The 18630-nt window shown below is 34.7% G+C and overlaps 1 protein-coding gene across 1 annotated transcript; it reads left to right on the top strand.

Annotated features, from left to right (window-relative positions):
• Positions 1-15807: 15807 nt before the first annotated feature.
• LOTGIDRAFT_233301 (hypothetical protein) lies at positions 15808-18613 on the top strand (the record flags this gene model as incomplete). The annotated part of the gene is made up of 2 exons (XM_009059087.1): positions 15808-15871; positions 16711-18613. The coding sequence occupies 2 exons, from the start codon at positions 15808-15810 to the stop codon at positions 18381-18383; spliced, it is 1737 nt and encodes a 578-aa protein (XP_009057335.1). The 3' UTR covers positions 18384-18613.
• Between the last annotated feature and the right edge of the window lie 17 nt (positions 18614-18630).

An 18630-nucleotide genomic window follows, 5' to 3' on the forward strand; every position in this document is an offset into this window, starting at 1 on the left:
AATACAAGACGAGTTTAATGTTTTCCATGATAAATACAAGACGAGTTTAAAGTTTTCCATGATAAATACAAGACGAGTTTAATGTTTTCATGACAAATACAAGACGAGTTTAATGTTTTCCATGATAAATACAAGACGAGTTTAAAGTTTTCCACGACAAATAGAAGACAAGGTTAAAGTTTTCCACGATAAATACAATACGAGCAGTTTTCCACGACAAATACAAGACAAGTTTTCCACGACAAACACAAGACAGGTTTAAAGTTTTCCACGACAAATACGAGACGAGCTTAAAGTTTTTCTACGACAAATACAAGACGAGCTTAAAGTTTTCCACGATAAATACATGACAAGCAGTTTTCCACGACAAATACCAGACGAGTTTAATGTTTTCCACGACAAATACAAGACGAGTTTAAAGTTTTCTACGACAAATACAAGACGAGCTTTAAGTTTTCCACGACAAATGCAAGAAGTGTTAAAAGTTTTTCCACGACAAATACAAGCCGAGTTTAAATTTTTCCATGACAAATACATGCTGAGTTTAAAGTTATCCATGACAAATACAAGACGAGTCAAAAGTTTTCCACGATAAATACAAACTCATAGCAAACGATTGCCTCAATGGTAATAATTGGTATAGAATTGAAATCCACGAAAAGCCCCCCAGCATCAATAAAATAATGGTATTTGATGGCCACATTCACAGCAATTAACTGTATCCTACATGTTGAATAAGCCGCATAAAGCTACTTGTATTATTTACAATTACAATTTCTGCTTCCAGGCACGCGCTCACGTGTTGTTAAGGAAACGAGATTATTTTCCCACAAGATTTCATTGAGAGATGACTGACTATTACGAGTCTGTGGAATCAATACTTTTCATTCAATATTCTCTTTTATTCGCCAACTGCTTTAACTTAACTAGTTTTTTAATAGCTTACTGATACAGATCTAAAGAGAGAGCCAGCTCGACTTCGAAGAATTATTCATCAGTCTGAAACATCTTATATTATCTGAATTTCACGTTATTATGTCTTTGGCGATATTGACATTATATATCTTCCGTTGACTTTAGTATCCTTGAAAACAATAGATATAGCCCAAGTAGTCTACAAGAAGAGCCAGCAAGACACAAGAGAATTAATTTTATTTTGTTATGTTATAAAAGATCTACCTCCAGTTGATTTGGGACTAGAGTATGTATAGCAGTCGGTTTGCTTGGTTACGTCGAACGAACGGCGGCTGTGGGTTCCGGTCTCGATCGACTTGTGGAAGTCCAATGACCTTGAATAAATCATCTTCACTCATAATTCCAGTTGACCAGTCGCTGTAAATGTGTACGGGTAATCCGGGAAAGATCAATGCCAAGAGGTTTGGCCAGGGACTAGCTGGTAGAAAGAATCCTTAACTGTGAACCTATTTGTTAGCCTTGTAAATTATTGTTTCTTTCTTTTCTATCTTTATAAATAGTTTTCAGAAGTAATAGAAACTGCGTCTTATCCCTACAATTAGTGTACCTCAAACTAGAAATTTCACTTTCTATTTCTTTTCTATATCCGACGGAGTCGTCATTTTAACTTTCAAACGCGGATAATTCTGGATACACAAGGATTTGAATGCTGAACTTGCGATGGTTGGTTGTGAATACTATTTCCGATTAGCTAAACAATTCCCGTTTCTGAGACCAAGGCATGATATGATACTTTATAAGTTCATTTATAATATTGTATTCCAGCATTTCCACTAACTTACTATTAATGGAAACTATATCATCAAAATAAATGTAGGCTAATCGCTCATTGCAATCAATACTTACTCTAACTGAAACAGATTTGTTTATTAAGTTCATTTGACTTCATTTTTTGCAGTTCTTATACAACTATATCCATCCATAGAAAATCTCTTCCTTGTCAATGACCTTTCAGACGGACAATATCGTGACATGGAGAGTGTATTGACAGCTGCCTTTTGTTTTCAATTGTCTAAGGAACTTGGACAGCTTGCAGCACATATTGTCCTAAATAATTGCCATACGCTAGCGTTTAGGTGATGTTTTGTTTAACACTTTCCATGCCAGGCACCCCTCCCCCCACTACCTTTCCTATCTGCATTACTGGCACGTGGAAAAGCTAGTTGGAAAATCTGAAGGTATTATCTCGACCTACTAGCTAGACAGTTTAGAGTAAAGATCAATTCCCTTGTGGTTGCCTTGAAAATCTGATCTCAATCAGTTCTATCAGTTGTGCTCTAGGGAAAATTCATTGTCAATCATGGCTTGCTATTCTTATGGCCCAGTGCCACGATGACCAAATTATGGTTCAAATCAAAGAAACTCGCTGATAATTAAATTTGTGATCAATGGCACGAGAATCCGGAGAGCTAATAGGCAGCATAATGTGGTTAAATGATTTTATCACTATTGCGCGATTTTTTTCTACTTGACTAGAACTCATCTTTTTCTGCAGATACGTGTTTCTGATACAAAATCAGTCAATTTTTAAAATTTGGGTTAACTCTCCAAAACTTGATTTAAGGCGTATGCAACACTATGGACCTACCATTTTATTCGGTTATTTGGCTAAATAAAAATCATTTTATGGTGCTTCGTATGCGGAATCCTCATCCAGTACAGCTGTTTTTGATGAATATGAGGGGTTAGCTTTCAAAATTTGACTTAACTGACCTGGCCTTATGAAGACGGGGGTAATCTCTCTAAACAACGGTTTCTAACCTTGAGTGCTTTAGTTCCCAGGTGTATGGTTTCGAGATGGGTACAAGCACTACAGGAAATGCTAAAGAGGTTTCTCAGATGACCATTGCTAGGTATATTGGTAGTTATAACGGTTCAAGAGGAAATGAACAACTGCTGAATAAGCATTGCACATGAAGACAAATTCTCCATCATTCTACTATGATGACAAAGCCTACTACCGCTGAATAGAGGTGAATTGGTTGAAAATTGCATATGTGGACTGGTCTTTTATTGAAGGATTACGCTGAGTTGGTCGACAATGGGTGGTCTTTCTTTTAACTTTATATATATACCTTTGGAATAGCTGAACATGTTCAAATGACAAAACTGCTGTGAAGGTGTACAGCAAATCGAGCACAGTTCCAGTAGCTATGATACACAATTCCTAATCAGTGTGGATTGTCATCGTCTGGCAGGTTTTAATAAAATATCTTCCACATCACATCATCTAATTAGTTCTCTATCGCAGTGACGAGACATCGGATCTTCTACGTGACTGACTCGGTTCATCCACAATATAAACATATTTCAAGAAAGTTCATTTTGGTTTTCAGAAAACTTTGCTTTATTTTTATCGATTTTCTGACCACATCCACTGGTCCACAAAAATAGTGTAAATCATTTTGTTCTTTCGAGCGTCTTTTCGTCACTGAAAACATAAACCGAGTGTATAGCCTGCATCACTGTAAACGTAACCCGAGTGTATAGCCTACAATACTGTAAACATAACCTGAATGTATGGCCTGAATTACTGTAAACATAACCTGAATGTATAGCCTGAATTACTGTGAAAATATCTTGAATGTATAGTCTGCATTGCTGTAAACATAACCTGAATGTATAGACTGCATTACTGTAAACATAACTTGAATGTATAGCCTGAATTACTGTAAACATAACCTGAATGTATAGCCTGCATTACTGTAAACATAACCTGAATGTATAGCCTGCATTACTGTCAACATAACCTGAATGTATAGCCTGCATTACTGTCAACATAACCTGAATGTATAGCCGGATAAAATCGGCAAGATATATTATCACTATCAGTATCTCAATTAGTCACGTGGAAAATGAAAATCGATTCCTAATTCTTGACACGGAAGATTTGTATCAGATGATTGTCCATCCTGTAATATATTTGTTCAAATTGACATTTGTCCGATCTATTTGTGTCTTTTAACGGCAAATCTCTTGATAATAGCGTGATTCACCGGATTTTCTACGTCTCTTAACCACTAATGATCGATGATTTTGTTTATATCAGATCCAGTGAAATATTAAAATTGTTACTGTTTTAAAAAAATAAGCCAGTACATCGCCACGAGAAATGAATATATCAAAAGTTAGTTATTTTCTTATATAAGTTAACGTATTATTATTAGAGAATTATCCGAATACAAGGCTAACTATTTGTTCTATGCCCACAATGATGTCTCGTAGAAAATTCGAACGCAACCAGTAAGAATAGGAATGGGGGCTAAGATATAAAAGATAGCTTGCCAGGCAAGGTAACATACGCCCACTGGCCGCTTTCAGAAATGATAAAACAGTCTTTAGTGACTAAAGTACGAATTTTCTCAAATTATAAGTTTAAATTCAACGATATATATATTTACAGCCATTTATTTATACTGAGAAATTCCATCAAATTTTTTAAAATCAATATCAATATCCCAAATACATCAAATTATCGCATCAATATACATGATCACACTATGTTACATTAAAATAAATTGAAAACTGTAGTCTCTAATGTGTTCTACGCATTTTTCTTAAGACAAGGGCAATAACTCAAAAACCATTAATCGAAAGATTAATGTGGGCGTATTAAAAAGGGTTTTAAGCTACTAGGGCGTTTAGTACTTATGTCACCAGTGAAAGTCTTCTATCCCGGCCCATGGAAAAATTACCTCACATCATGGACGTTTTCTCTGAAAGACGTAACACACTCACTCGTTGTTACGTCTTGCTTTGCAACACTAATGTAATTAAACGGAACCACAACATCTGTATCTGGATAGGTATAGTCCATTCCCGAAGCTACAGAAAAGAAGTATTTAAATTAGAAATTGTTTTTGCATTTAGAATTGTGCTCTGAAATGTGTAGAATACATATTAACACACTGTTATAAATAATGATTTTTACAAATGTTGCTATACTTTCAGTGATTATAATTGTTTAAAGGGACAGGTACGGATAGACTTGATATTAGTTTTGAAAATATGTTAATAGTCTTCAGAAGTACTAGACATGTACGAAAATCGCATAATTCCTTCAAAAAACTTTCAAACTAGGAATTGTACAGACTATTTCTATTATGTCTTTTCTATATATCACAGAGTATCTTAAAATGATGAGTCGTCATTTTAACATTCAATGGCAGATAATTGTGGACACACAAGAATTTTAATACTAAAATTTCGACGGTGAGCTGTGAACACTATCACTGATGGATTTTCTCGTTTCTGAGACTAAAGTATAATTGGTAAGAAAAAAAAAATTGCACATCTGTCCCTTTAAATCTAAAAAAATATCAGATTCAACGGAAGACAATCGTTGCTCGTAAGAATGAGTCCTTCACAATGCATATCTATGTCATCTGTGGACACTGAAACATGTAGAATATATATTCCCTCTTTGTCCTTTAGTGGCATTTTCTTAATTAGATTTATTAACACTCATTCGTTAATATTTAATGGTTTTTATATTGCGTTACAATTCAATGATTATGTGTAGTTAAACTAAAAAAATCGGACTCATGGTAGAACAAGCATTGCTCGTATAAATGAACCTTTCACAATGTATTTGTCATCAGTGATGGACTTCAAGTTGCCGCATGATCGAGCTTGATGCCAGATGAAATTGTAGTCGGGCAATCACAACTCAAGACTTCTTTGCACTTTGCCGTCTTTTGGAATGACCAGCGTTCCCGGTTCAAGAGAATAGGGTACACGTTTTGATGGGGTTTTGGCTCTGGCATACAAAAACACAAAAAACATGATTGGAAATTTGTTAGGGTATTATGAAGCCGTTTCTTTTTTTCAGCTAACAACCATGAACGTCGGTCATGACCTACTGAGATTGTGAACAATAGAGAAAGATATAGTTAATTAGGTTACGACGATTCTTGGCATAGGTCGTCTTTTTTCTTTATTCTAGGAAATTGTTTAAATACTTATACTGTGTCTGGCTTCCTTCAACTTGATTTCTGTGTCATAACAGTGGAACTAAATCGAGAACGTTGCGTGTCAAAGATCGAAGAAGGAGCTGTCAAATACGTGATACGTATCAAACATTGGTCCACATTGAGTTGTTCAGTTTAATGGTTGTTGGTTCCCAACTTATTGTACCCCATATACTCTTAATTTATTTTCATTTCCAGCAGGTCCAAAATGCAGAACCAATTGTTTTTATGTCAGATTTTTAGTGGACAGGGGCACAAATATTATTGGTACAATCGACCTAAAGGTTGCTTCAAATCTTCCAAAATTCGGCCCCTGTTTAATCAACTGTTCTTCATAAGAGGGTACAGTACCAAAATGGTTGTTGGTATAAGGATCAATTCTCTTTCGAGGGAAAGTTCAGAGAAATACGACATTAAACAGTCTATATTAGCGAAGTATGTATTCAAAAGAGTATAACGCAAAAACTCAAATTCGTTCAGTCTCTTACGACAGACCTCAAGGAACACTGTTTGTGCGAACAATTATGAAGAAACATTTGATCAGGGCCAGACAACTTCATCAAAACTAATCCTTTCAGTGATACTCTTCTGACGTATTCAATGCATTTTCAAAATGGCTGACCTGAAGGACAACAAGAAAATTATTGTTCTACATATTTCTGATGGAAAAAAAACACATTTGATCAGGGCCAGACAGCTTTTTCAAACCAACCTTTCATTGATACTCTTATGACAAATAGAAATACGACGTTTTCATTTCATTTTTTTTACTCCAATCAAAATCCAATATGGCCGACCTTAAGGAAAATTATTTTTTCTGAACATTATCAAATAACAAACGAAAATAAAAACGATTTGAACACGACCAGACAGCTTCGCCAAAACCAGCCTTTTATTTGCCTTCTTCGTTTTCATTTTCATTTTTTTTCATTTTCATTTTTTTTTTCACGCCATTTAATTCCAATTTGGCCGACCTAAGGAAAAGAAATTTATTTTTCTGAATATTCATGATTTTAATCACGGCCAGACAAACATCCTTTCATTGTTACTTTTGCAATTTCGTTTGGTAAAAGATGTTGGGAATATTAAACAAAAGATCTCAAGTAAGAAAATGAAGACTACAATATTTGCCCTGAAGGTGTTATTATGCCATTGTCTGGCGCATTAAGAAAGTTTCAAAGCTTGTTCAAACATCAAGACTATTAGAGAAATTTTAAGCAAACTATTTGTGGTAATGTCAAATATTCACTACCGCGTCTGGCAATGTCAAGCAACGTTAAATCATCTTGACCACTAACAAATTTGGACTGAACGAAGGCAAGGTTCTAAACCAGTAAGCTTCACTTTAGGCTCTTACGTCTAAGGACTTGCTTTTTGTGTATTAAAGCTTAAGAAAATTAGACACGTCAAAACGGTTCCAGTTCGGTCACTATTTTATAATTTCAACCTCCTGCGTCAAAAGAGGCTTTACAATTTCGTCCCTTAATCCTGTTTTAATTGACCACTCAAGCTTGCTTCACAGACGGAACATGAACAATTGAACACCCAAATTTTGTCGCTTATTGAGCTAATGAAAAGTGCAATGTCAAGCTAATAGACTTTCATTAAAAGAAACCAATGATTTTCATCGTTTATTAACCTTTTCAAGTGAACACCCAATCTGCATCACTGACAAAGGTTAGTTAATAAATTCAACCAATACATAGTTTTTAACCTGGACGACAATCAAAAAATATAATGTACATGAACCAAACTTGGCAAGCAGATCGTTTGACCTCCAGGTAGACATCATGCCATGTCTTAACCCAAGACAACATTTGGTTCCGTTCCAAACTACATCAGCCTGTCTTTATCACCAAGAAAATGTCATCTTAACTTAATAAAGAATTGAATGGAATAAGAGAAACGTCTTGTGTTTGGTATAAGTACAGCTTAAGTCTTGATCCTAGTGTCTGTGTCAAAATTAAATCAACTTCACTGTTACGTTCGCTACATAAAAATAGTGAATCCTGTATATTTCTGAATTTTCAATCTGCTTTTGTGTGTTAAATCGTATTAACAAAGATAACAAGAGGAGTGAAGCGTCAGAGCCTTTGATGATTTGTGCCTTGCGTTGCATACATGATCATAACGTTCAGCATATATTCGTCGTCTAGAAACAATCGGACTAGCGTTTATTTAATTCAAATTACAATTTGGTTTTTTTTTTCTAAACTTTTGTACAATGTAGACCAACATAATCAGAAAACAAGAAAGAAACGGTATTGTAATCTATATTGTACCAATTACATCAGAAAGTAAAAGATAAACGACACTGTAATTTAGTTTTACTTAGATCATATTGGTGTAACCCTTAAACCCTAAACCCTATAGTTTGGAACCAACTAATTCTAGGAAATCAGGAGCCGCGGTGGCTCAGCGACTTAACTAACCTTGCGAGTTTTGCTCACTAACCTCAAGGTCCAGGGTTCAATCCCGACAATGGTCGAAATAATACCTTCGGATTTTTCAACCCGGTTTCCCCCTGTCAGTGATGCAGGTAAGAGGGACTGGCATGGAAAAAGAGTATCGTCGTTCGGACGGGACAATAAACCGAGGCCTCGTATGCTATACAGGCTGTAGCACGTTAAAGATCCCGCGACAGTTGGAAAAGGAAAAAAGAGTAGGCTCCTACCACTGTCTGCGAAATTTCCCTCATTGCACCCTGCATGGTGCAGAAAATTAAAACGTAAATCTCCATTCGATCCATTTCATTTCCAGACAGATCAGTATTTTAAGAACACTCGCACTTAAAATTCCCGTACACCAATACAATATGAACCTTTGAACTTATGCAAATTTTACGTTACACTGTGTAATGCAGCTGTGTTCTATTTCCAATAACCCCCTTTCCACACGAGACCTAATTAACAGTGACCTACTTAGTACCGTGGAAACATTCTATGGACGGATGCCATGTGTGTTAGCTTAGCAACACATGCGTTTTTTTAACCGATTAAAATTCCCCTCGGAATTAGTCATTCTTCATCCTGTCTAGAACTAATACAGGAAATTTTCCCCAGACACGTCTCGTCTAAGCTTAATGCGACATTTCATATAAAAACACCAAGTTTCCGTCATTGAACCATTTTAATATTTGGCGGTTGAACGAAATCCCCTAGCAACAGTTTGTGAATATTCAACTGGAAATGAATTCTCTCAATGATTTGAATGTAGCTTTGTTTATCAAAATAATGGATCATTGAAGGGATTTTTTTCTTTCAACAAATTCCCTAGCAACTGTATGTGAATATTCAGATAAAAGTTTCGTATTTCGGCAAATGTCTTCATTATTAAATGAAATTAAACATCGAAGAGTAATATCAAGACTTCCTTAGAAACAGTTTCTAAATATGAAGGTAAAATGCATTTCTTGAATTGAATTTTGTTTTTGTTTACATAACAACTGAATGGAATCAACTTTCTTTTGTTAGCCTATATGAAAACGGCAAATATGTCAGATAAGCAAAACCAGCTATAAAGAATCTCCCCAAGCAATGTCGAGATGACAAACCTAGTTGTAGAGTGGTACAGTGTATTCTGAAATAACGAACGAAAAGAAAGAAAGAAACAACTAGCCTATATTTTACATGGATATCAATTTTCGGTTCTCAGTTAAGGATCCTTTCTACCTGCTGGTACTTGGCCAAACCTCTTGGCATTGACCTTTCCCGGATTATCTGTACCCATTTACAGCTAGGTTGACTGGAATTATGAGTGAAGATGACTTATTCAAGCTCGACGTAACCCAAAGCCTTATAATTATAATGTATATTGTATAATAGGGCTTTGACGCAACCAAGCAAATGACGTCATGTTTAGAACCAACGCTCTAACAGACTGTGCAGAAATTTATGGAGATATGACTAACCCGAGATAGCACCTGTATGACAAATAGCCTAACCTTTACCTTTCAGATTCCCATATCTCATCATACAGATTCAGCAGATGTTGGCTTTTTCTTAGATATTCTAAAATACTCTGTTCTAAAACCCATTATACATAATTATATATGTATAATATTAACTTCCTTTCTTACCCAGGATAATTAACTAAATTTTACAGTCAGTTTTTTTTTTCACCTATGTTAACAATCTATACTTTACAGAGTCAGGCTTTTCAACCAATAATAACTAACTATACTTTACAAAGCTTTGCTCTCTGTGATTATTAACTATACCTTACAGAGGTTTGCTTTCTGTGATTATTAACTATACTTTACAGAGGTTTGCTTTCTGTGATTATTAACTATACTTTACAGAGGTTTGCTTTCTGTGATTATTAACTATACTTTACAGAGGTTTGCTTTCTGTGATTATTAACTATACTTTACAAAGCTTTGCTATCTGTGATTATTAACTATACCTTACAGAGGTTTGCTTTCTGTGATTATTAACTATACTTTACAGAGGTTTGCTTTCTTTGATTATTAACTATACTTTACAGAGGTTTGCTTTCTGTGATTGTTAACTATACTTTACAGAGGTTTGCTTTCTGTGATTATTAACTATACTTTACCGAGGTTTGCTTTCTGTGATTATTAACTATACTTTACCGAGGTTTGCTTTCTGTGATTATTAACGATACTTTACAGAGGTTTGCTTTCTGTGATTATTAACTATACTTTACAGAGTCAGGCTTTTCAACCAATGATAACTAATAATACTTTACAGACTCGGGTTTCTTCACCTCTGATAACTAATTATACTTTACAGAGTCGGGCTTTTCACTCATGAGAACTTATTATACTTTACAGACTCTGGTTTCTTCACCTCTGATAACTAATTATACTTTACAGACTCAGGTTTCTTCACCTCTGAGAACTAATTATACTTTACAGAGTCGTGATTTTCCACACATGATAACCCGTGATAACTTACCATAATTTTCGCACCGGGTTTAGTCAGGTTTTTTTCGGCCACGATAAGTAATATATTTTTCACACTTAATAACTAACTAAACTTTACGGAGTCAGTTTTTATTTGCCCAGGATAAGGAATTAGGAAAACTGGGACATCTTTTCCGAAAACATGCTATACCTTCACCTAAAAATACCCTAAGATCACGCCAATTATAGCTAACTATACTTATCAGATTCAGGATTTTCACTTCGGAATTTCATCAATTATTAATTACTATCAATCTAAAATTATCCTACAACAATTAAATAGTGCGTTCTACACTTGTTTTATTTCAATTGATATTTAAATAATTGATTGGATATCGATCTAGCAGTGCCCCGGTGATATGAAGATCACAGAACGGAAATTTATGGGTTTTTAAATAGTCAGATAACACGATCGTGGTTTTAAATTTGTCACTCTCGTGTCTTATGGCTTCATATTAAATACTGGCATCATTTTTTAGTCAAGAAGTAGGCCTACTTTGAAATAAGTAGCAGAAAAAGTTAGCACCTTACTTATAATTATTATAGTTAAATTGTGTGAAGGGTAAAAGTCAAACCTCTTCTCGGAAAAACTGGCCGTGGAATCAGATTATTTCCTATAAAACATTTGAATGTATAGCACATAACCAACTAGAAGACAGGCCAACTAGCTTCTACTGATGTTTCCCATTGTGTGAGATGTTTTAAGGAAGGAGGGTTAAATCAAAAGTATAAACAAATATCTCCATTTCATACCTTTTGAATTAATTTATTAAGGCAGACATATTCTTAAAGATGGCATCCTGCCTTACGTTGATAGAGATCTAAACAGCGTTAATGGGCATATTAGAGAGACTGTCTTTTAAGCTAGAGAGACTCAACAATGTACTTTTAGTATTGTTACCATGCCAAGTCAGATAGCAACTCGTACACATCAACGGAGTTATTTGCCAGAACCCGCCATTAAAGTCAAGAGTAGTATTCATGATTTTACTTACATGTTATATATATTATAATAGCTGCTTGTGACAGTCGTTATAGATATATATTCCAGAATCTATCTTCTAACATCGATCAACATAAAACCTCATACACTAAATATGTCACACTTCCTCACTAGCACAACAGGAAAACACCTGTCCCATGGAAAAGGTAAATAAACCGGACTCCATTAAGACCGTTAAATACCGCTACACTGTTCTAAACCGTGTCAAACTATAATCCAATAATGAAACATATTCCAGTGACGAACCTTATAGCAAATAGCCTCGAGGCCTCATGATTTACTCGTTCAGTCTATCTTACAACTGTTCAATACTTTCATTCCAACAATTGAAGACTTCAAATACTCGTATCGACTGAAATTCTCAGCCTATATTTTCTGCTTTTCTATTGAATATTTTATGCTAGACATTCATCGTGCTTACTAGAGTAGAGTCGGGGTTTGAATGGCCTACTGCACATTATTTAGAATTTCATCATTGGGTGCCACGCGATGAAAACGTAGAGAGTGTATTGGAATGGAGTATGATTAATTACTTCCAGTCATTAGCATTGTAGTGCTAATAACCTACAAGTGTGTAGGAGGCAATTCACAACAGTTTGACAACAGATTTATGTTTTGTTGGTTTTTTTTTTTCAGTGGAAGAAGAAGTAATATTTTCTACTTGTAAATTAGATGATTTCGATATTTTCTCTATTTTGTTTTGCATGATGTTTTTGAAAAACCAGGTAATTTACGAGAGAAAAGGTAGAATTTGTAATATTTTTAATTTATGAACATTTTGTTTATTACATGCCCACATTTGTTACATTATGATTGTTTTAACATTTTATTTTTCAGTGGAAAAAGAAGTTATATATTTATTTGTAAATTAGATATTTTTAATATTTTAATTTGACCATTTTGTTTTGCATGATGTGTTTGAAAAACCAGGTAATTTACGAGAGAAAAAGTAGACTTTGTAATATTGTTAATTTATGGTAATGTTATTTATTATACACATGAATATTTCATCTCAATGCTTTATCATATTTTTCAGTTGCCAGGGAAGTTATATTTTATTTATGAATTATATTATTTCAATAATTTTATTATGACTGTTTTGCGAAACGAAACCAAATGCTTGGAAAATCACAACTCTGTAAAGTATAATTAGTTCTCAGAGGTGAAGAAACCTGATTCTGTAAAGTATAATAAGTTCTCATGAGTGAAAAGCCCGACTCTGTAAAGTATAATTAGCTATCAGGGGTGAAGAAACGCCCGAGTCTGTAAAGTATAATAAGTTCTCATGAGTAAAAATTCCGACTCTATAAAGTATAATTAGTTATCAGGGGTGAAGAAACCCGAGTCTGTACAGTATAATTAGTTATCATTGGTTGAAAAGCCTGACTCTGTAAAGTATAATTAGTTATCAGAGGTGAAGAAACCCGAGTCTGTAAAGTATAATTAGTTATCAGAGGTGAAGTTATCAGAGGTGAAGAAACCCGAGTCTGTAAAGTATAATAAGTTCTCATGAGTGAAAAGCCCGACTCTGTAAAGTATAATTAGTTATCAGAGGTAAAGAAACCTGAGTCTGTAAAGTATAATACGTTATCATGAGTGAAAAGCCCGACTCTGTAAAGTATAATTAGTTATCAGGGGTGAAGAAACACCCGAGTCTGTAAAGTATAATAAGTTCTCATGAGTAAAAATTCCGACTCTGTAAAGTATAATTAGTTATCAGGGGTGAAGAAACCCGAGTCTGTAAAGTATAATTAGTTATCATTGGTTGAAAAGCCTGACTCTGTAAAGTATAATTAGTTATCAGAGGTGAAGTTATCAGAGGTGAAGAAACCCAAGTCTGTAAAGTATAATCAGCCTGACTCTGTAAAGTATAGTTAATAATCACAGAGAGCAAACCTCTGTAAGGTATAGTTAATAATCACAGAGAGCAAACCTCTGTAAGGTATAGTTAGTTATCATTCGTTTAAAAGACTGACTCTGAAAAGTTAATATCCACAGAAACAAAGCTCTGTAAAATTTGTTAAAAATCAAAGAAAGCAAAGCTCTGTAAAGTATAGTTAATAATCACAGAGAGTAAACCTCTGTAAGGTATAGTTAGTTATCATTTGTTGATATAATACGATACTTGTTCAAATGGAGAATATCGTGAAAAAAAACAACCACCACCCATCAGAAACCTTTTCCCTCTCAAATTAACCTAATCGAATCGAATCATAAGCTTGAAAATCAATGCCACTATCACTATCGGAGTTCCTTCCCCTATACCGAATTCAGAAATGGTAAATTATGTTTGCGGACACTGGGCAAATATTAAAACATTTACATCTTCGTACATTACTAATCAACAATACGTCGTGCTTCATTGAGTAAGAACAATGGGTAGTGTAGCGGTTAATTCTTATTTTCAAGATAATTACACACGGAAATATCAACTTAATGTTGAATGTTAAACGACAATATCGTCCAGTACGGACGAAAAGTCGCCTTTCATGTTCCAATGCGCACACCTCCTGTGTCATTTCAAATTCAACCTATTTAGTTCCATGTCAATACCTCCTGAAATACCTTATCATTTGTGAGTCGAGCAGTCGAGGTATTGTCATCTTTACAATGTCAGGCTATTACTTCCATAAGTACGAAGGTCGTAATAGCTTGACAATGTTGGATACTTCGTCACTGCAGGGAAGGACAACATAATAATAACATCCGTTCTAAATCAGGGTAAACCAATCAAAAGATGTATACTTATATTTCCTTTCATTTGATCAAAAGTCATTCACCCACGCCTCGCTGATAATAATCACAAAAATAATTTGTTAAGTTAACCATGACAAAAGGAAACTGTGACGTCTGAAATAAGATCATTGGATCACTGTTATTGTGTGTCATATATACATACCTAACCTTTCCTTTATCCTTATAGTAGGCTAATTCTGTCCTAGTATAAATACCCTCCTCATTGCACACTGCATGGCGTTGTCCGTTTTCTATAAGCCAAATAAGGTGCAGAAGAGTAGGATGTCAAATTCCATTCATTTCATTTTTCTTTATAATACCTATATTGTCGTTATCCATGTCCGTTCGTCAATCCTTACGTCCGTTCACATTTCTTTGTAAACGCGTTAAATTCTACAGTTCTTTTCATCCGGTCTTGATAAAACTTAATATCTGTATACTTAAACATAAAATGAACACCCAAATTCAAAACATAACATTCATAATTAAAAATTGTTAACCTAAATTTTGTTTTGAGGTTAAAAGTTGGTATTCTTTTGTTAAATTTGTGTTCCTCTAGAAATTTCAACAAATAAGGGTTTTGTGTCATTGCGAGTTTTTTCTACATTTGGTGGATGGGCATCCGAGAGTCCAATCAAACTTTTCTGAAGTCGTTTGTCCGTGGGTGAAATAAATTTAATAAATAATAATCTCCACAGTTGATAGTGACAAAAATAAGTTAAAATCATTTCAGGCTATGATTTGAATTTTGTTTTCGGTTTTATTCATATATTTCATAATAAAAATTATCTATAGAAAATATCAGGTCATCTTTGTAATTGTATAGTCAAGGCTAGATGATTTTCTTTGATGAAATTGAAAAATGCGATGTTATCGACTATCTAAATATAAAACAAACCCAAAATTGGTGTAAAAATAATATGTCTCAGTTTGATTGGTCAATTAAATTTTGACGTAAGATTATCTGACCTACATTCGATCACACCCTTAATATCGCCAGAATTTACAATTCTGCAATCTCCATTTTCATTGGTTGTTATTTTTAACTTCCAATTAAATTGTTGGGTTTCTGAACCTATAAAATTCCCTAACAGGATCCCAAATAGTATATATATATATTGAGTTCATCAATTGAAATATTATTATTAATTATAAATACATCGACCCTTTCCAGTTGAAGAACACAAGAGTCCATCATGTTACGAATTGGAATAATTCTCGTCTTGATGATTGTACCAGGCTACCCAATGCCAGTTAAAGGTAAGAAAACTTTATGAGAAATATTTCTCAAAAGAAATATATTACATCAATTGCTTTGATAATACCTCTTTATGGCAGATATACGATGAACCCTGAATCTGCTCAATTGAAAGACTCTTTTACACGGTGAATATCGTGGTGTTCGTTTGAATAAGGGCACGAATTTCTTGTTTGTGCAAAATATTAGATCTAACCATTTTTTGATTGATTGATTCCAGGGGTAAATATTGTTCTTTAACATGTATTTCTTATTTTCTTCAAGAGACATATAATAGCGGTACGGGTTAAAAAGAATCTGAAATGTAAACTAAGACATTTTCATGCAAGTTTACCGGCATTTCGCATTGCGATAGCTCAGTCACTGTGTCTCCTGATTTTTACCGATTATTTTTTTAGATTGTTTAAAAGTATTATTTATTACAATACATAGAAAGCCTACTGAGGGTTGTGGCTTTTCTTTAGTTTGCACATTGTTAATACAGTTAAATTAAAAAAACTCTTCCTGCAGGCAAGTGCCCTGTAGACATTTGATTCTTGTCTGCTTAGAAAAAGTAGAAAAATTCGAATTGGCGATTTTCAGAAGACTTGAAATATCAAAAAACATGAGTCAAATTATGAAATATTACGATTGGTAATACACATGCAGTCAATGATGGTTTCAAACAATAGAGACTGACATGCTAATATTTTCTTGGCCCTTAAAAATTTTCCTGGGACCCTATACATTGGTTGCTAAGAGCCCAGCTGGTTCCTTACTTGGAATGCTTAATCTGAATCCCTGGAGAAGATGGCAACCATTTAGATCTTCAACTGAATCCATGTTCTGTTTTCTTTTTTAGAGTCCAAAGACGCTACAATATTTGAGGATGATATTATAATAAAAGCACAACCAGAAACAACGACTCCACCAGCTGCCATGAATATTTTTGAAGACCATGTTATGTTACGCAAGAGGCGAGAACTAGAAAGTCTCCCATCTTCAGCAGAAAAATCTTCACTATTTGGAGATGAGACGAACTGGTGGAAAGATGAGGATACAACTGGACAGCCAATTGTTCCTCGTGAAATGGAAAACGTTTTTGAAGATCATTTCATCATGAACAGAAAACCTGATGTGGATTCGACTGTTGCTGAGGACAACATCATGATGAAGACCAACTCGGATCCAAAGGATTTATCCATTTTTGAGGATAATGTTATGATGCGACAGGGCAATATCTTTGAAGATAATATTGCTATGAAGCAAGATGAAAAAACCCAGAATGTGTTTGAGGACGATATCATCATGAATGACAATGAAGAAGAGTTGGATCAAGGTGATAACCCTCACCCAGCTTCATCAGCAGAAATGAAGGCTGATATATTTGAAGATTTAAAGCAAGATGACAACCTGTGTTCAAATGTGTTTGAGGACAACATCATCATGAGACAAAACCAGGAAGAGATGGACCAAGGTGTTAACCCTGATCTGGCTTCACCAACAAATATGGGTGTAGATCAAGTCAATTCGGTTTACGAGGATAATATTATGATAAGAAAACGAGACGTTTCACGAAATTTGGTATCTGCAGGTGTTATCCAGGATGATATTGCAATGTGGAAGGATGTAACAACCACAATCAATGCGTCCCCTGAGAATGTTGCTGCAAGACAAAATGTCTTTGAGGATCAAGTCATGTTGAAGAACCAGCCTAATGCAGCATCTGCAAAAGCCTCAAACGTATTTGAAGATCACGTAATTATGCGCGCAGATGCTGAGACAACCACCAGATCTGTGGACATTCAGGGTGCAATTAACCCTAAAGCTTCGGTCTTCGAAGATAACATTATGATGAGGACTGATTCTAAAAATAGTGTCAATGTCGTTATTGAAGATAATTTAGTAATGCGTGAAGGTGCTGGTAGAGCTCAAGACGCAAAGAGCTCTTTTGTTACCGAAGACCATGTAATACTCCGAACATCAAATGGAAATTCTGATACAAAAGTTGGACCATCCAGTAGACCAACTAACCAACAATCACGGATAATTATTGAAGACCATTTATTACGAAAACGCCGTGCAGCAAATAGTGATGCAAAGGACTCAATCTTTGAAGATAACTTTATACTCCAATCTGACAATGCACATTTATCTTCTAGACCTGCAGCTGCACATGAGAAGAATAACAAACAATCATTTGTAGTAATTGAAGATCACCTTTTACGAAAACGACGGGCAGCAAATAGTGATGCAAAGGACTCAATCTTAGAAGATAACGTTATGCTTCAATCTGACAATACACATTCATCTCCTATAGCTGCACATGAGGAAGATAACCAACAATCATTTGTAGTTACTGAAGATCACTTTTTACGGAAACGACAGACAGCAAAGGACGGGACAAAGGACTCAATCTTAGAAGATAACGTTAAGCTTCAATCTGACAATACACATTCATCTCCTACAGATGCACATGAGAAAGGCAATAAACAATCATTGATAATTATTGAAGATCACTTGATACGGAAATAAGGGGAATCGCATAATCATGCGTTAAATCAACTCAAGTGCTATGGTAAAGACTGAATTTTAACAGATTTCAAGTATGCTTATTTATGTAGCATACCTTAATTCCGTGGGTATTATTCTTCAAATGGGAAGAAAATATGAGTTATAGTGATGAATATGTTATTTGTTTTTAGATTTATTTAGCATTGCCTAATTAAATTGTTGTCGCATTGTCTGTATGTGACCAACACAATACGTTATGGGTTAAAAC

The sequence above is a fragment of the Lottia gigantea genome, assembly GCF_000327385.1.
Source record: "Lottia gigantea unplaced genomic scaffold LOTGIsca_37, whole genome shotgun sequence".
NCBI lineage: Eukaryota > Metazoa > Mollusca > Gastropoda > Lottiidae > Lottia > Lottia gigantea.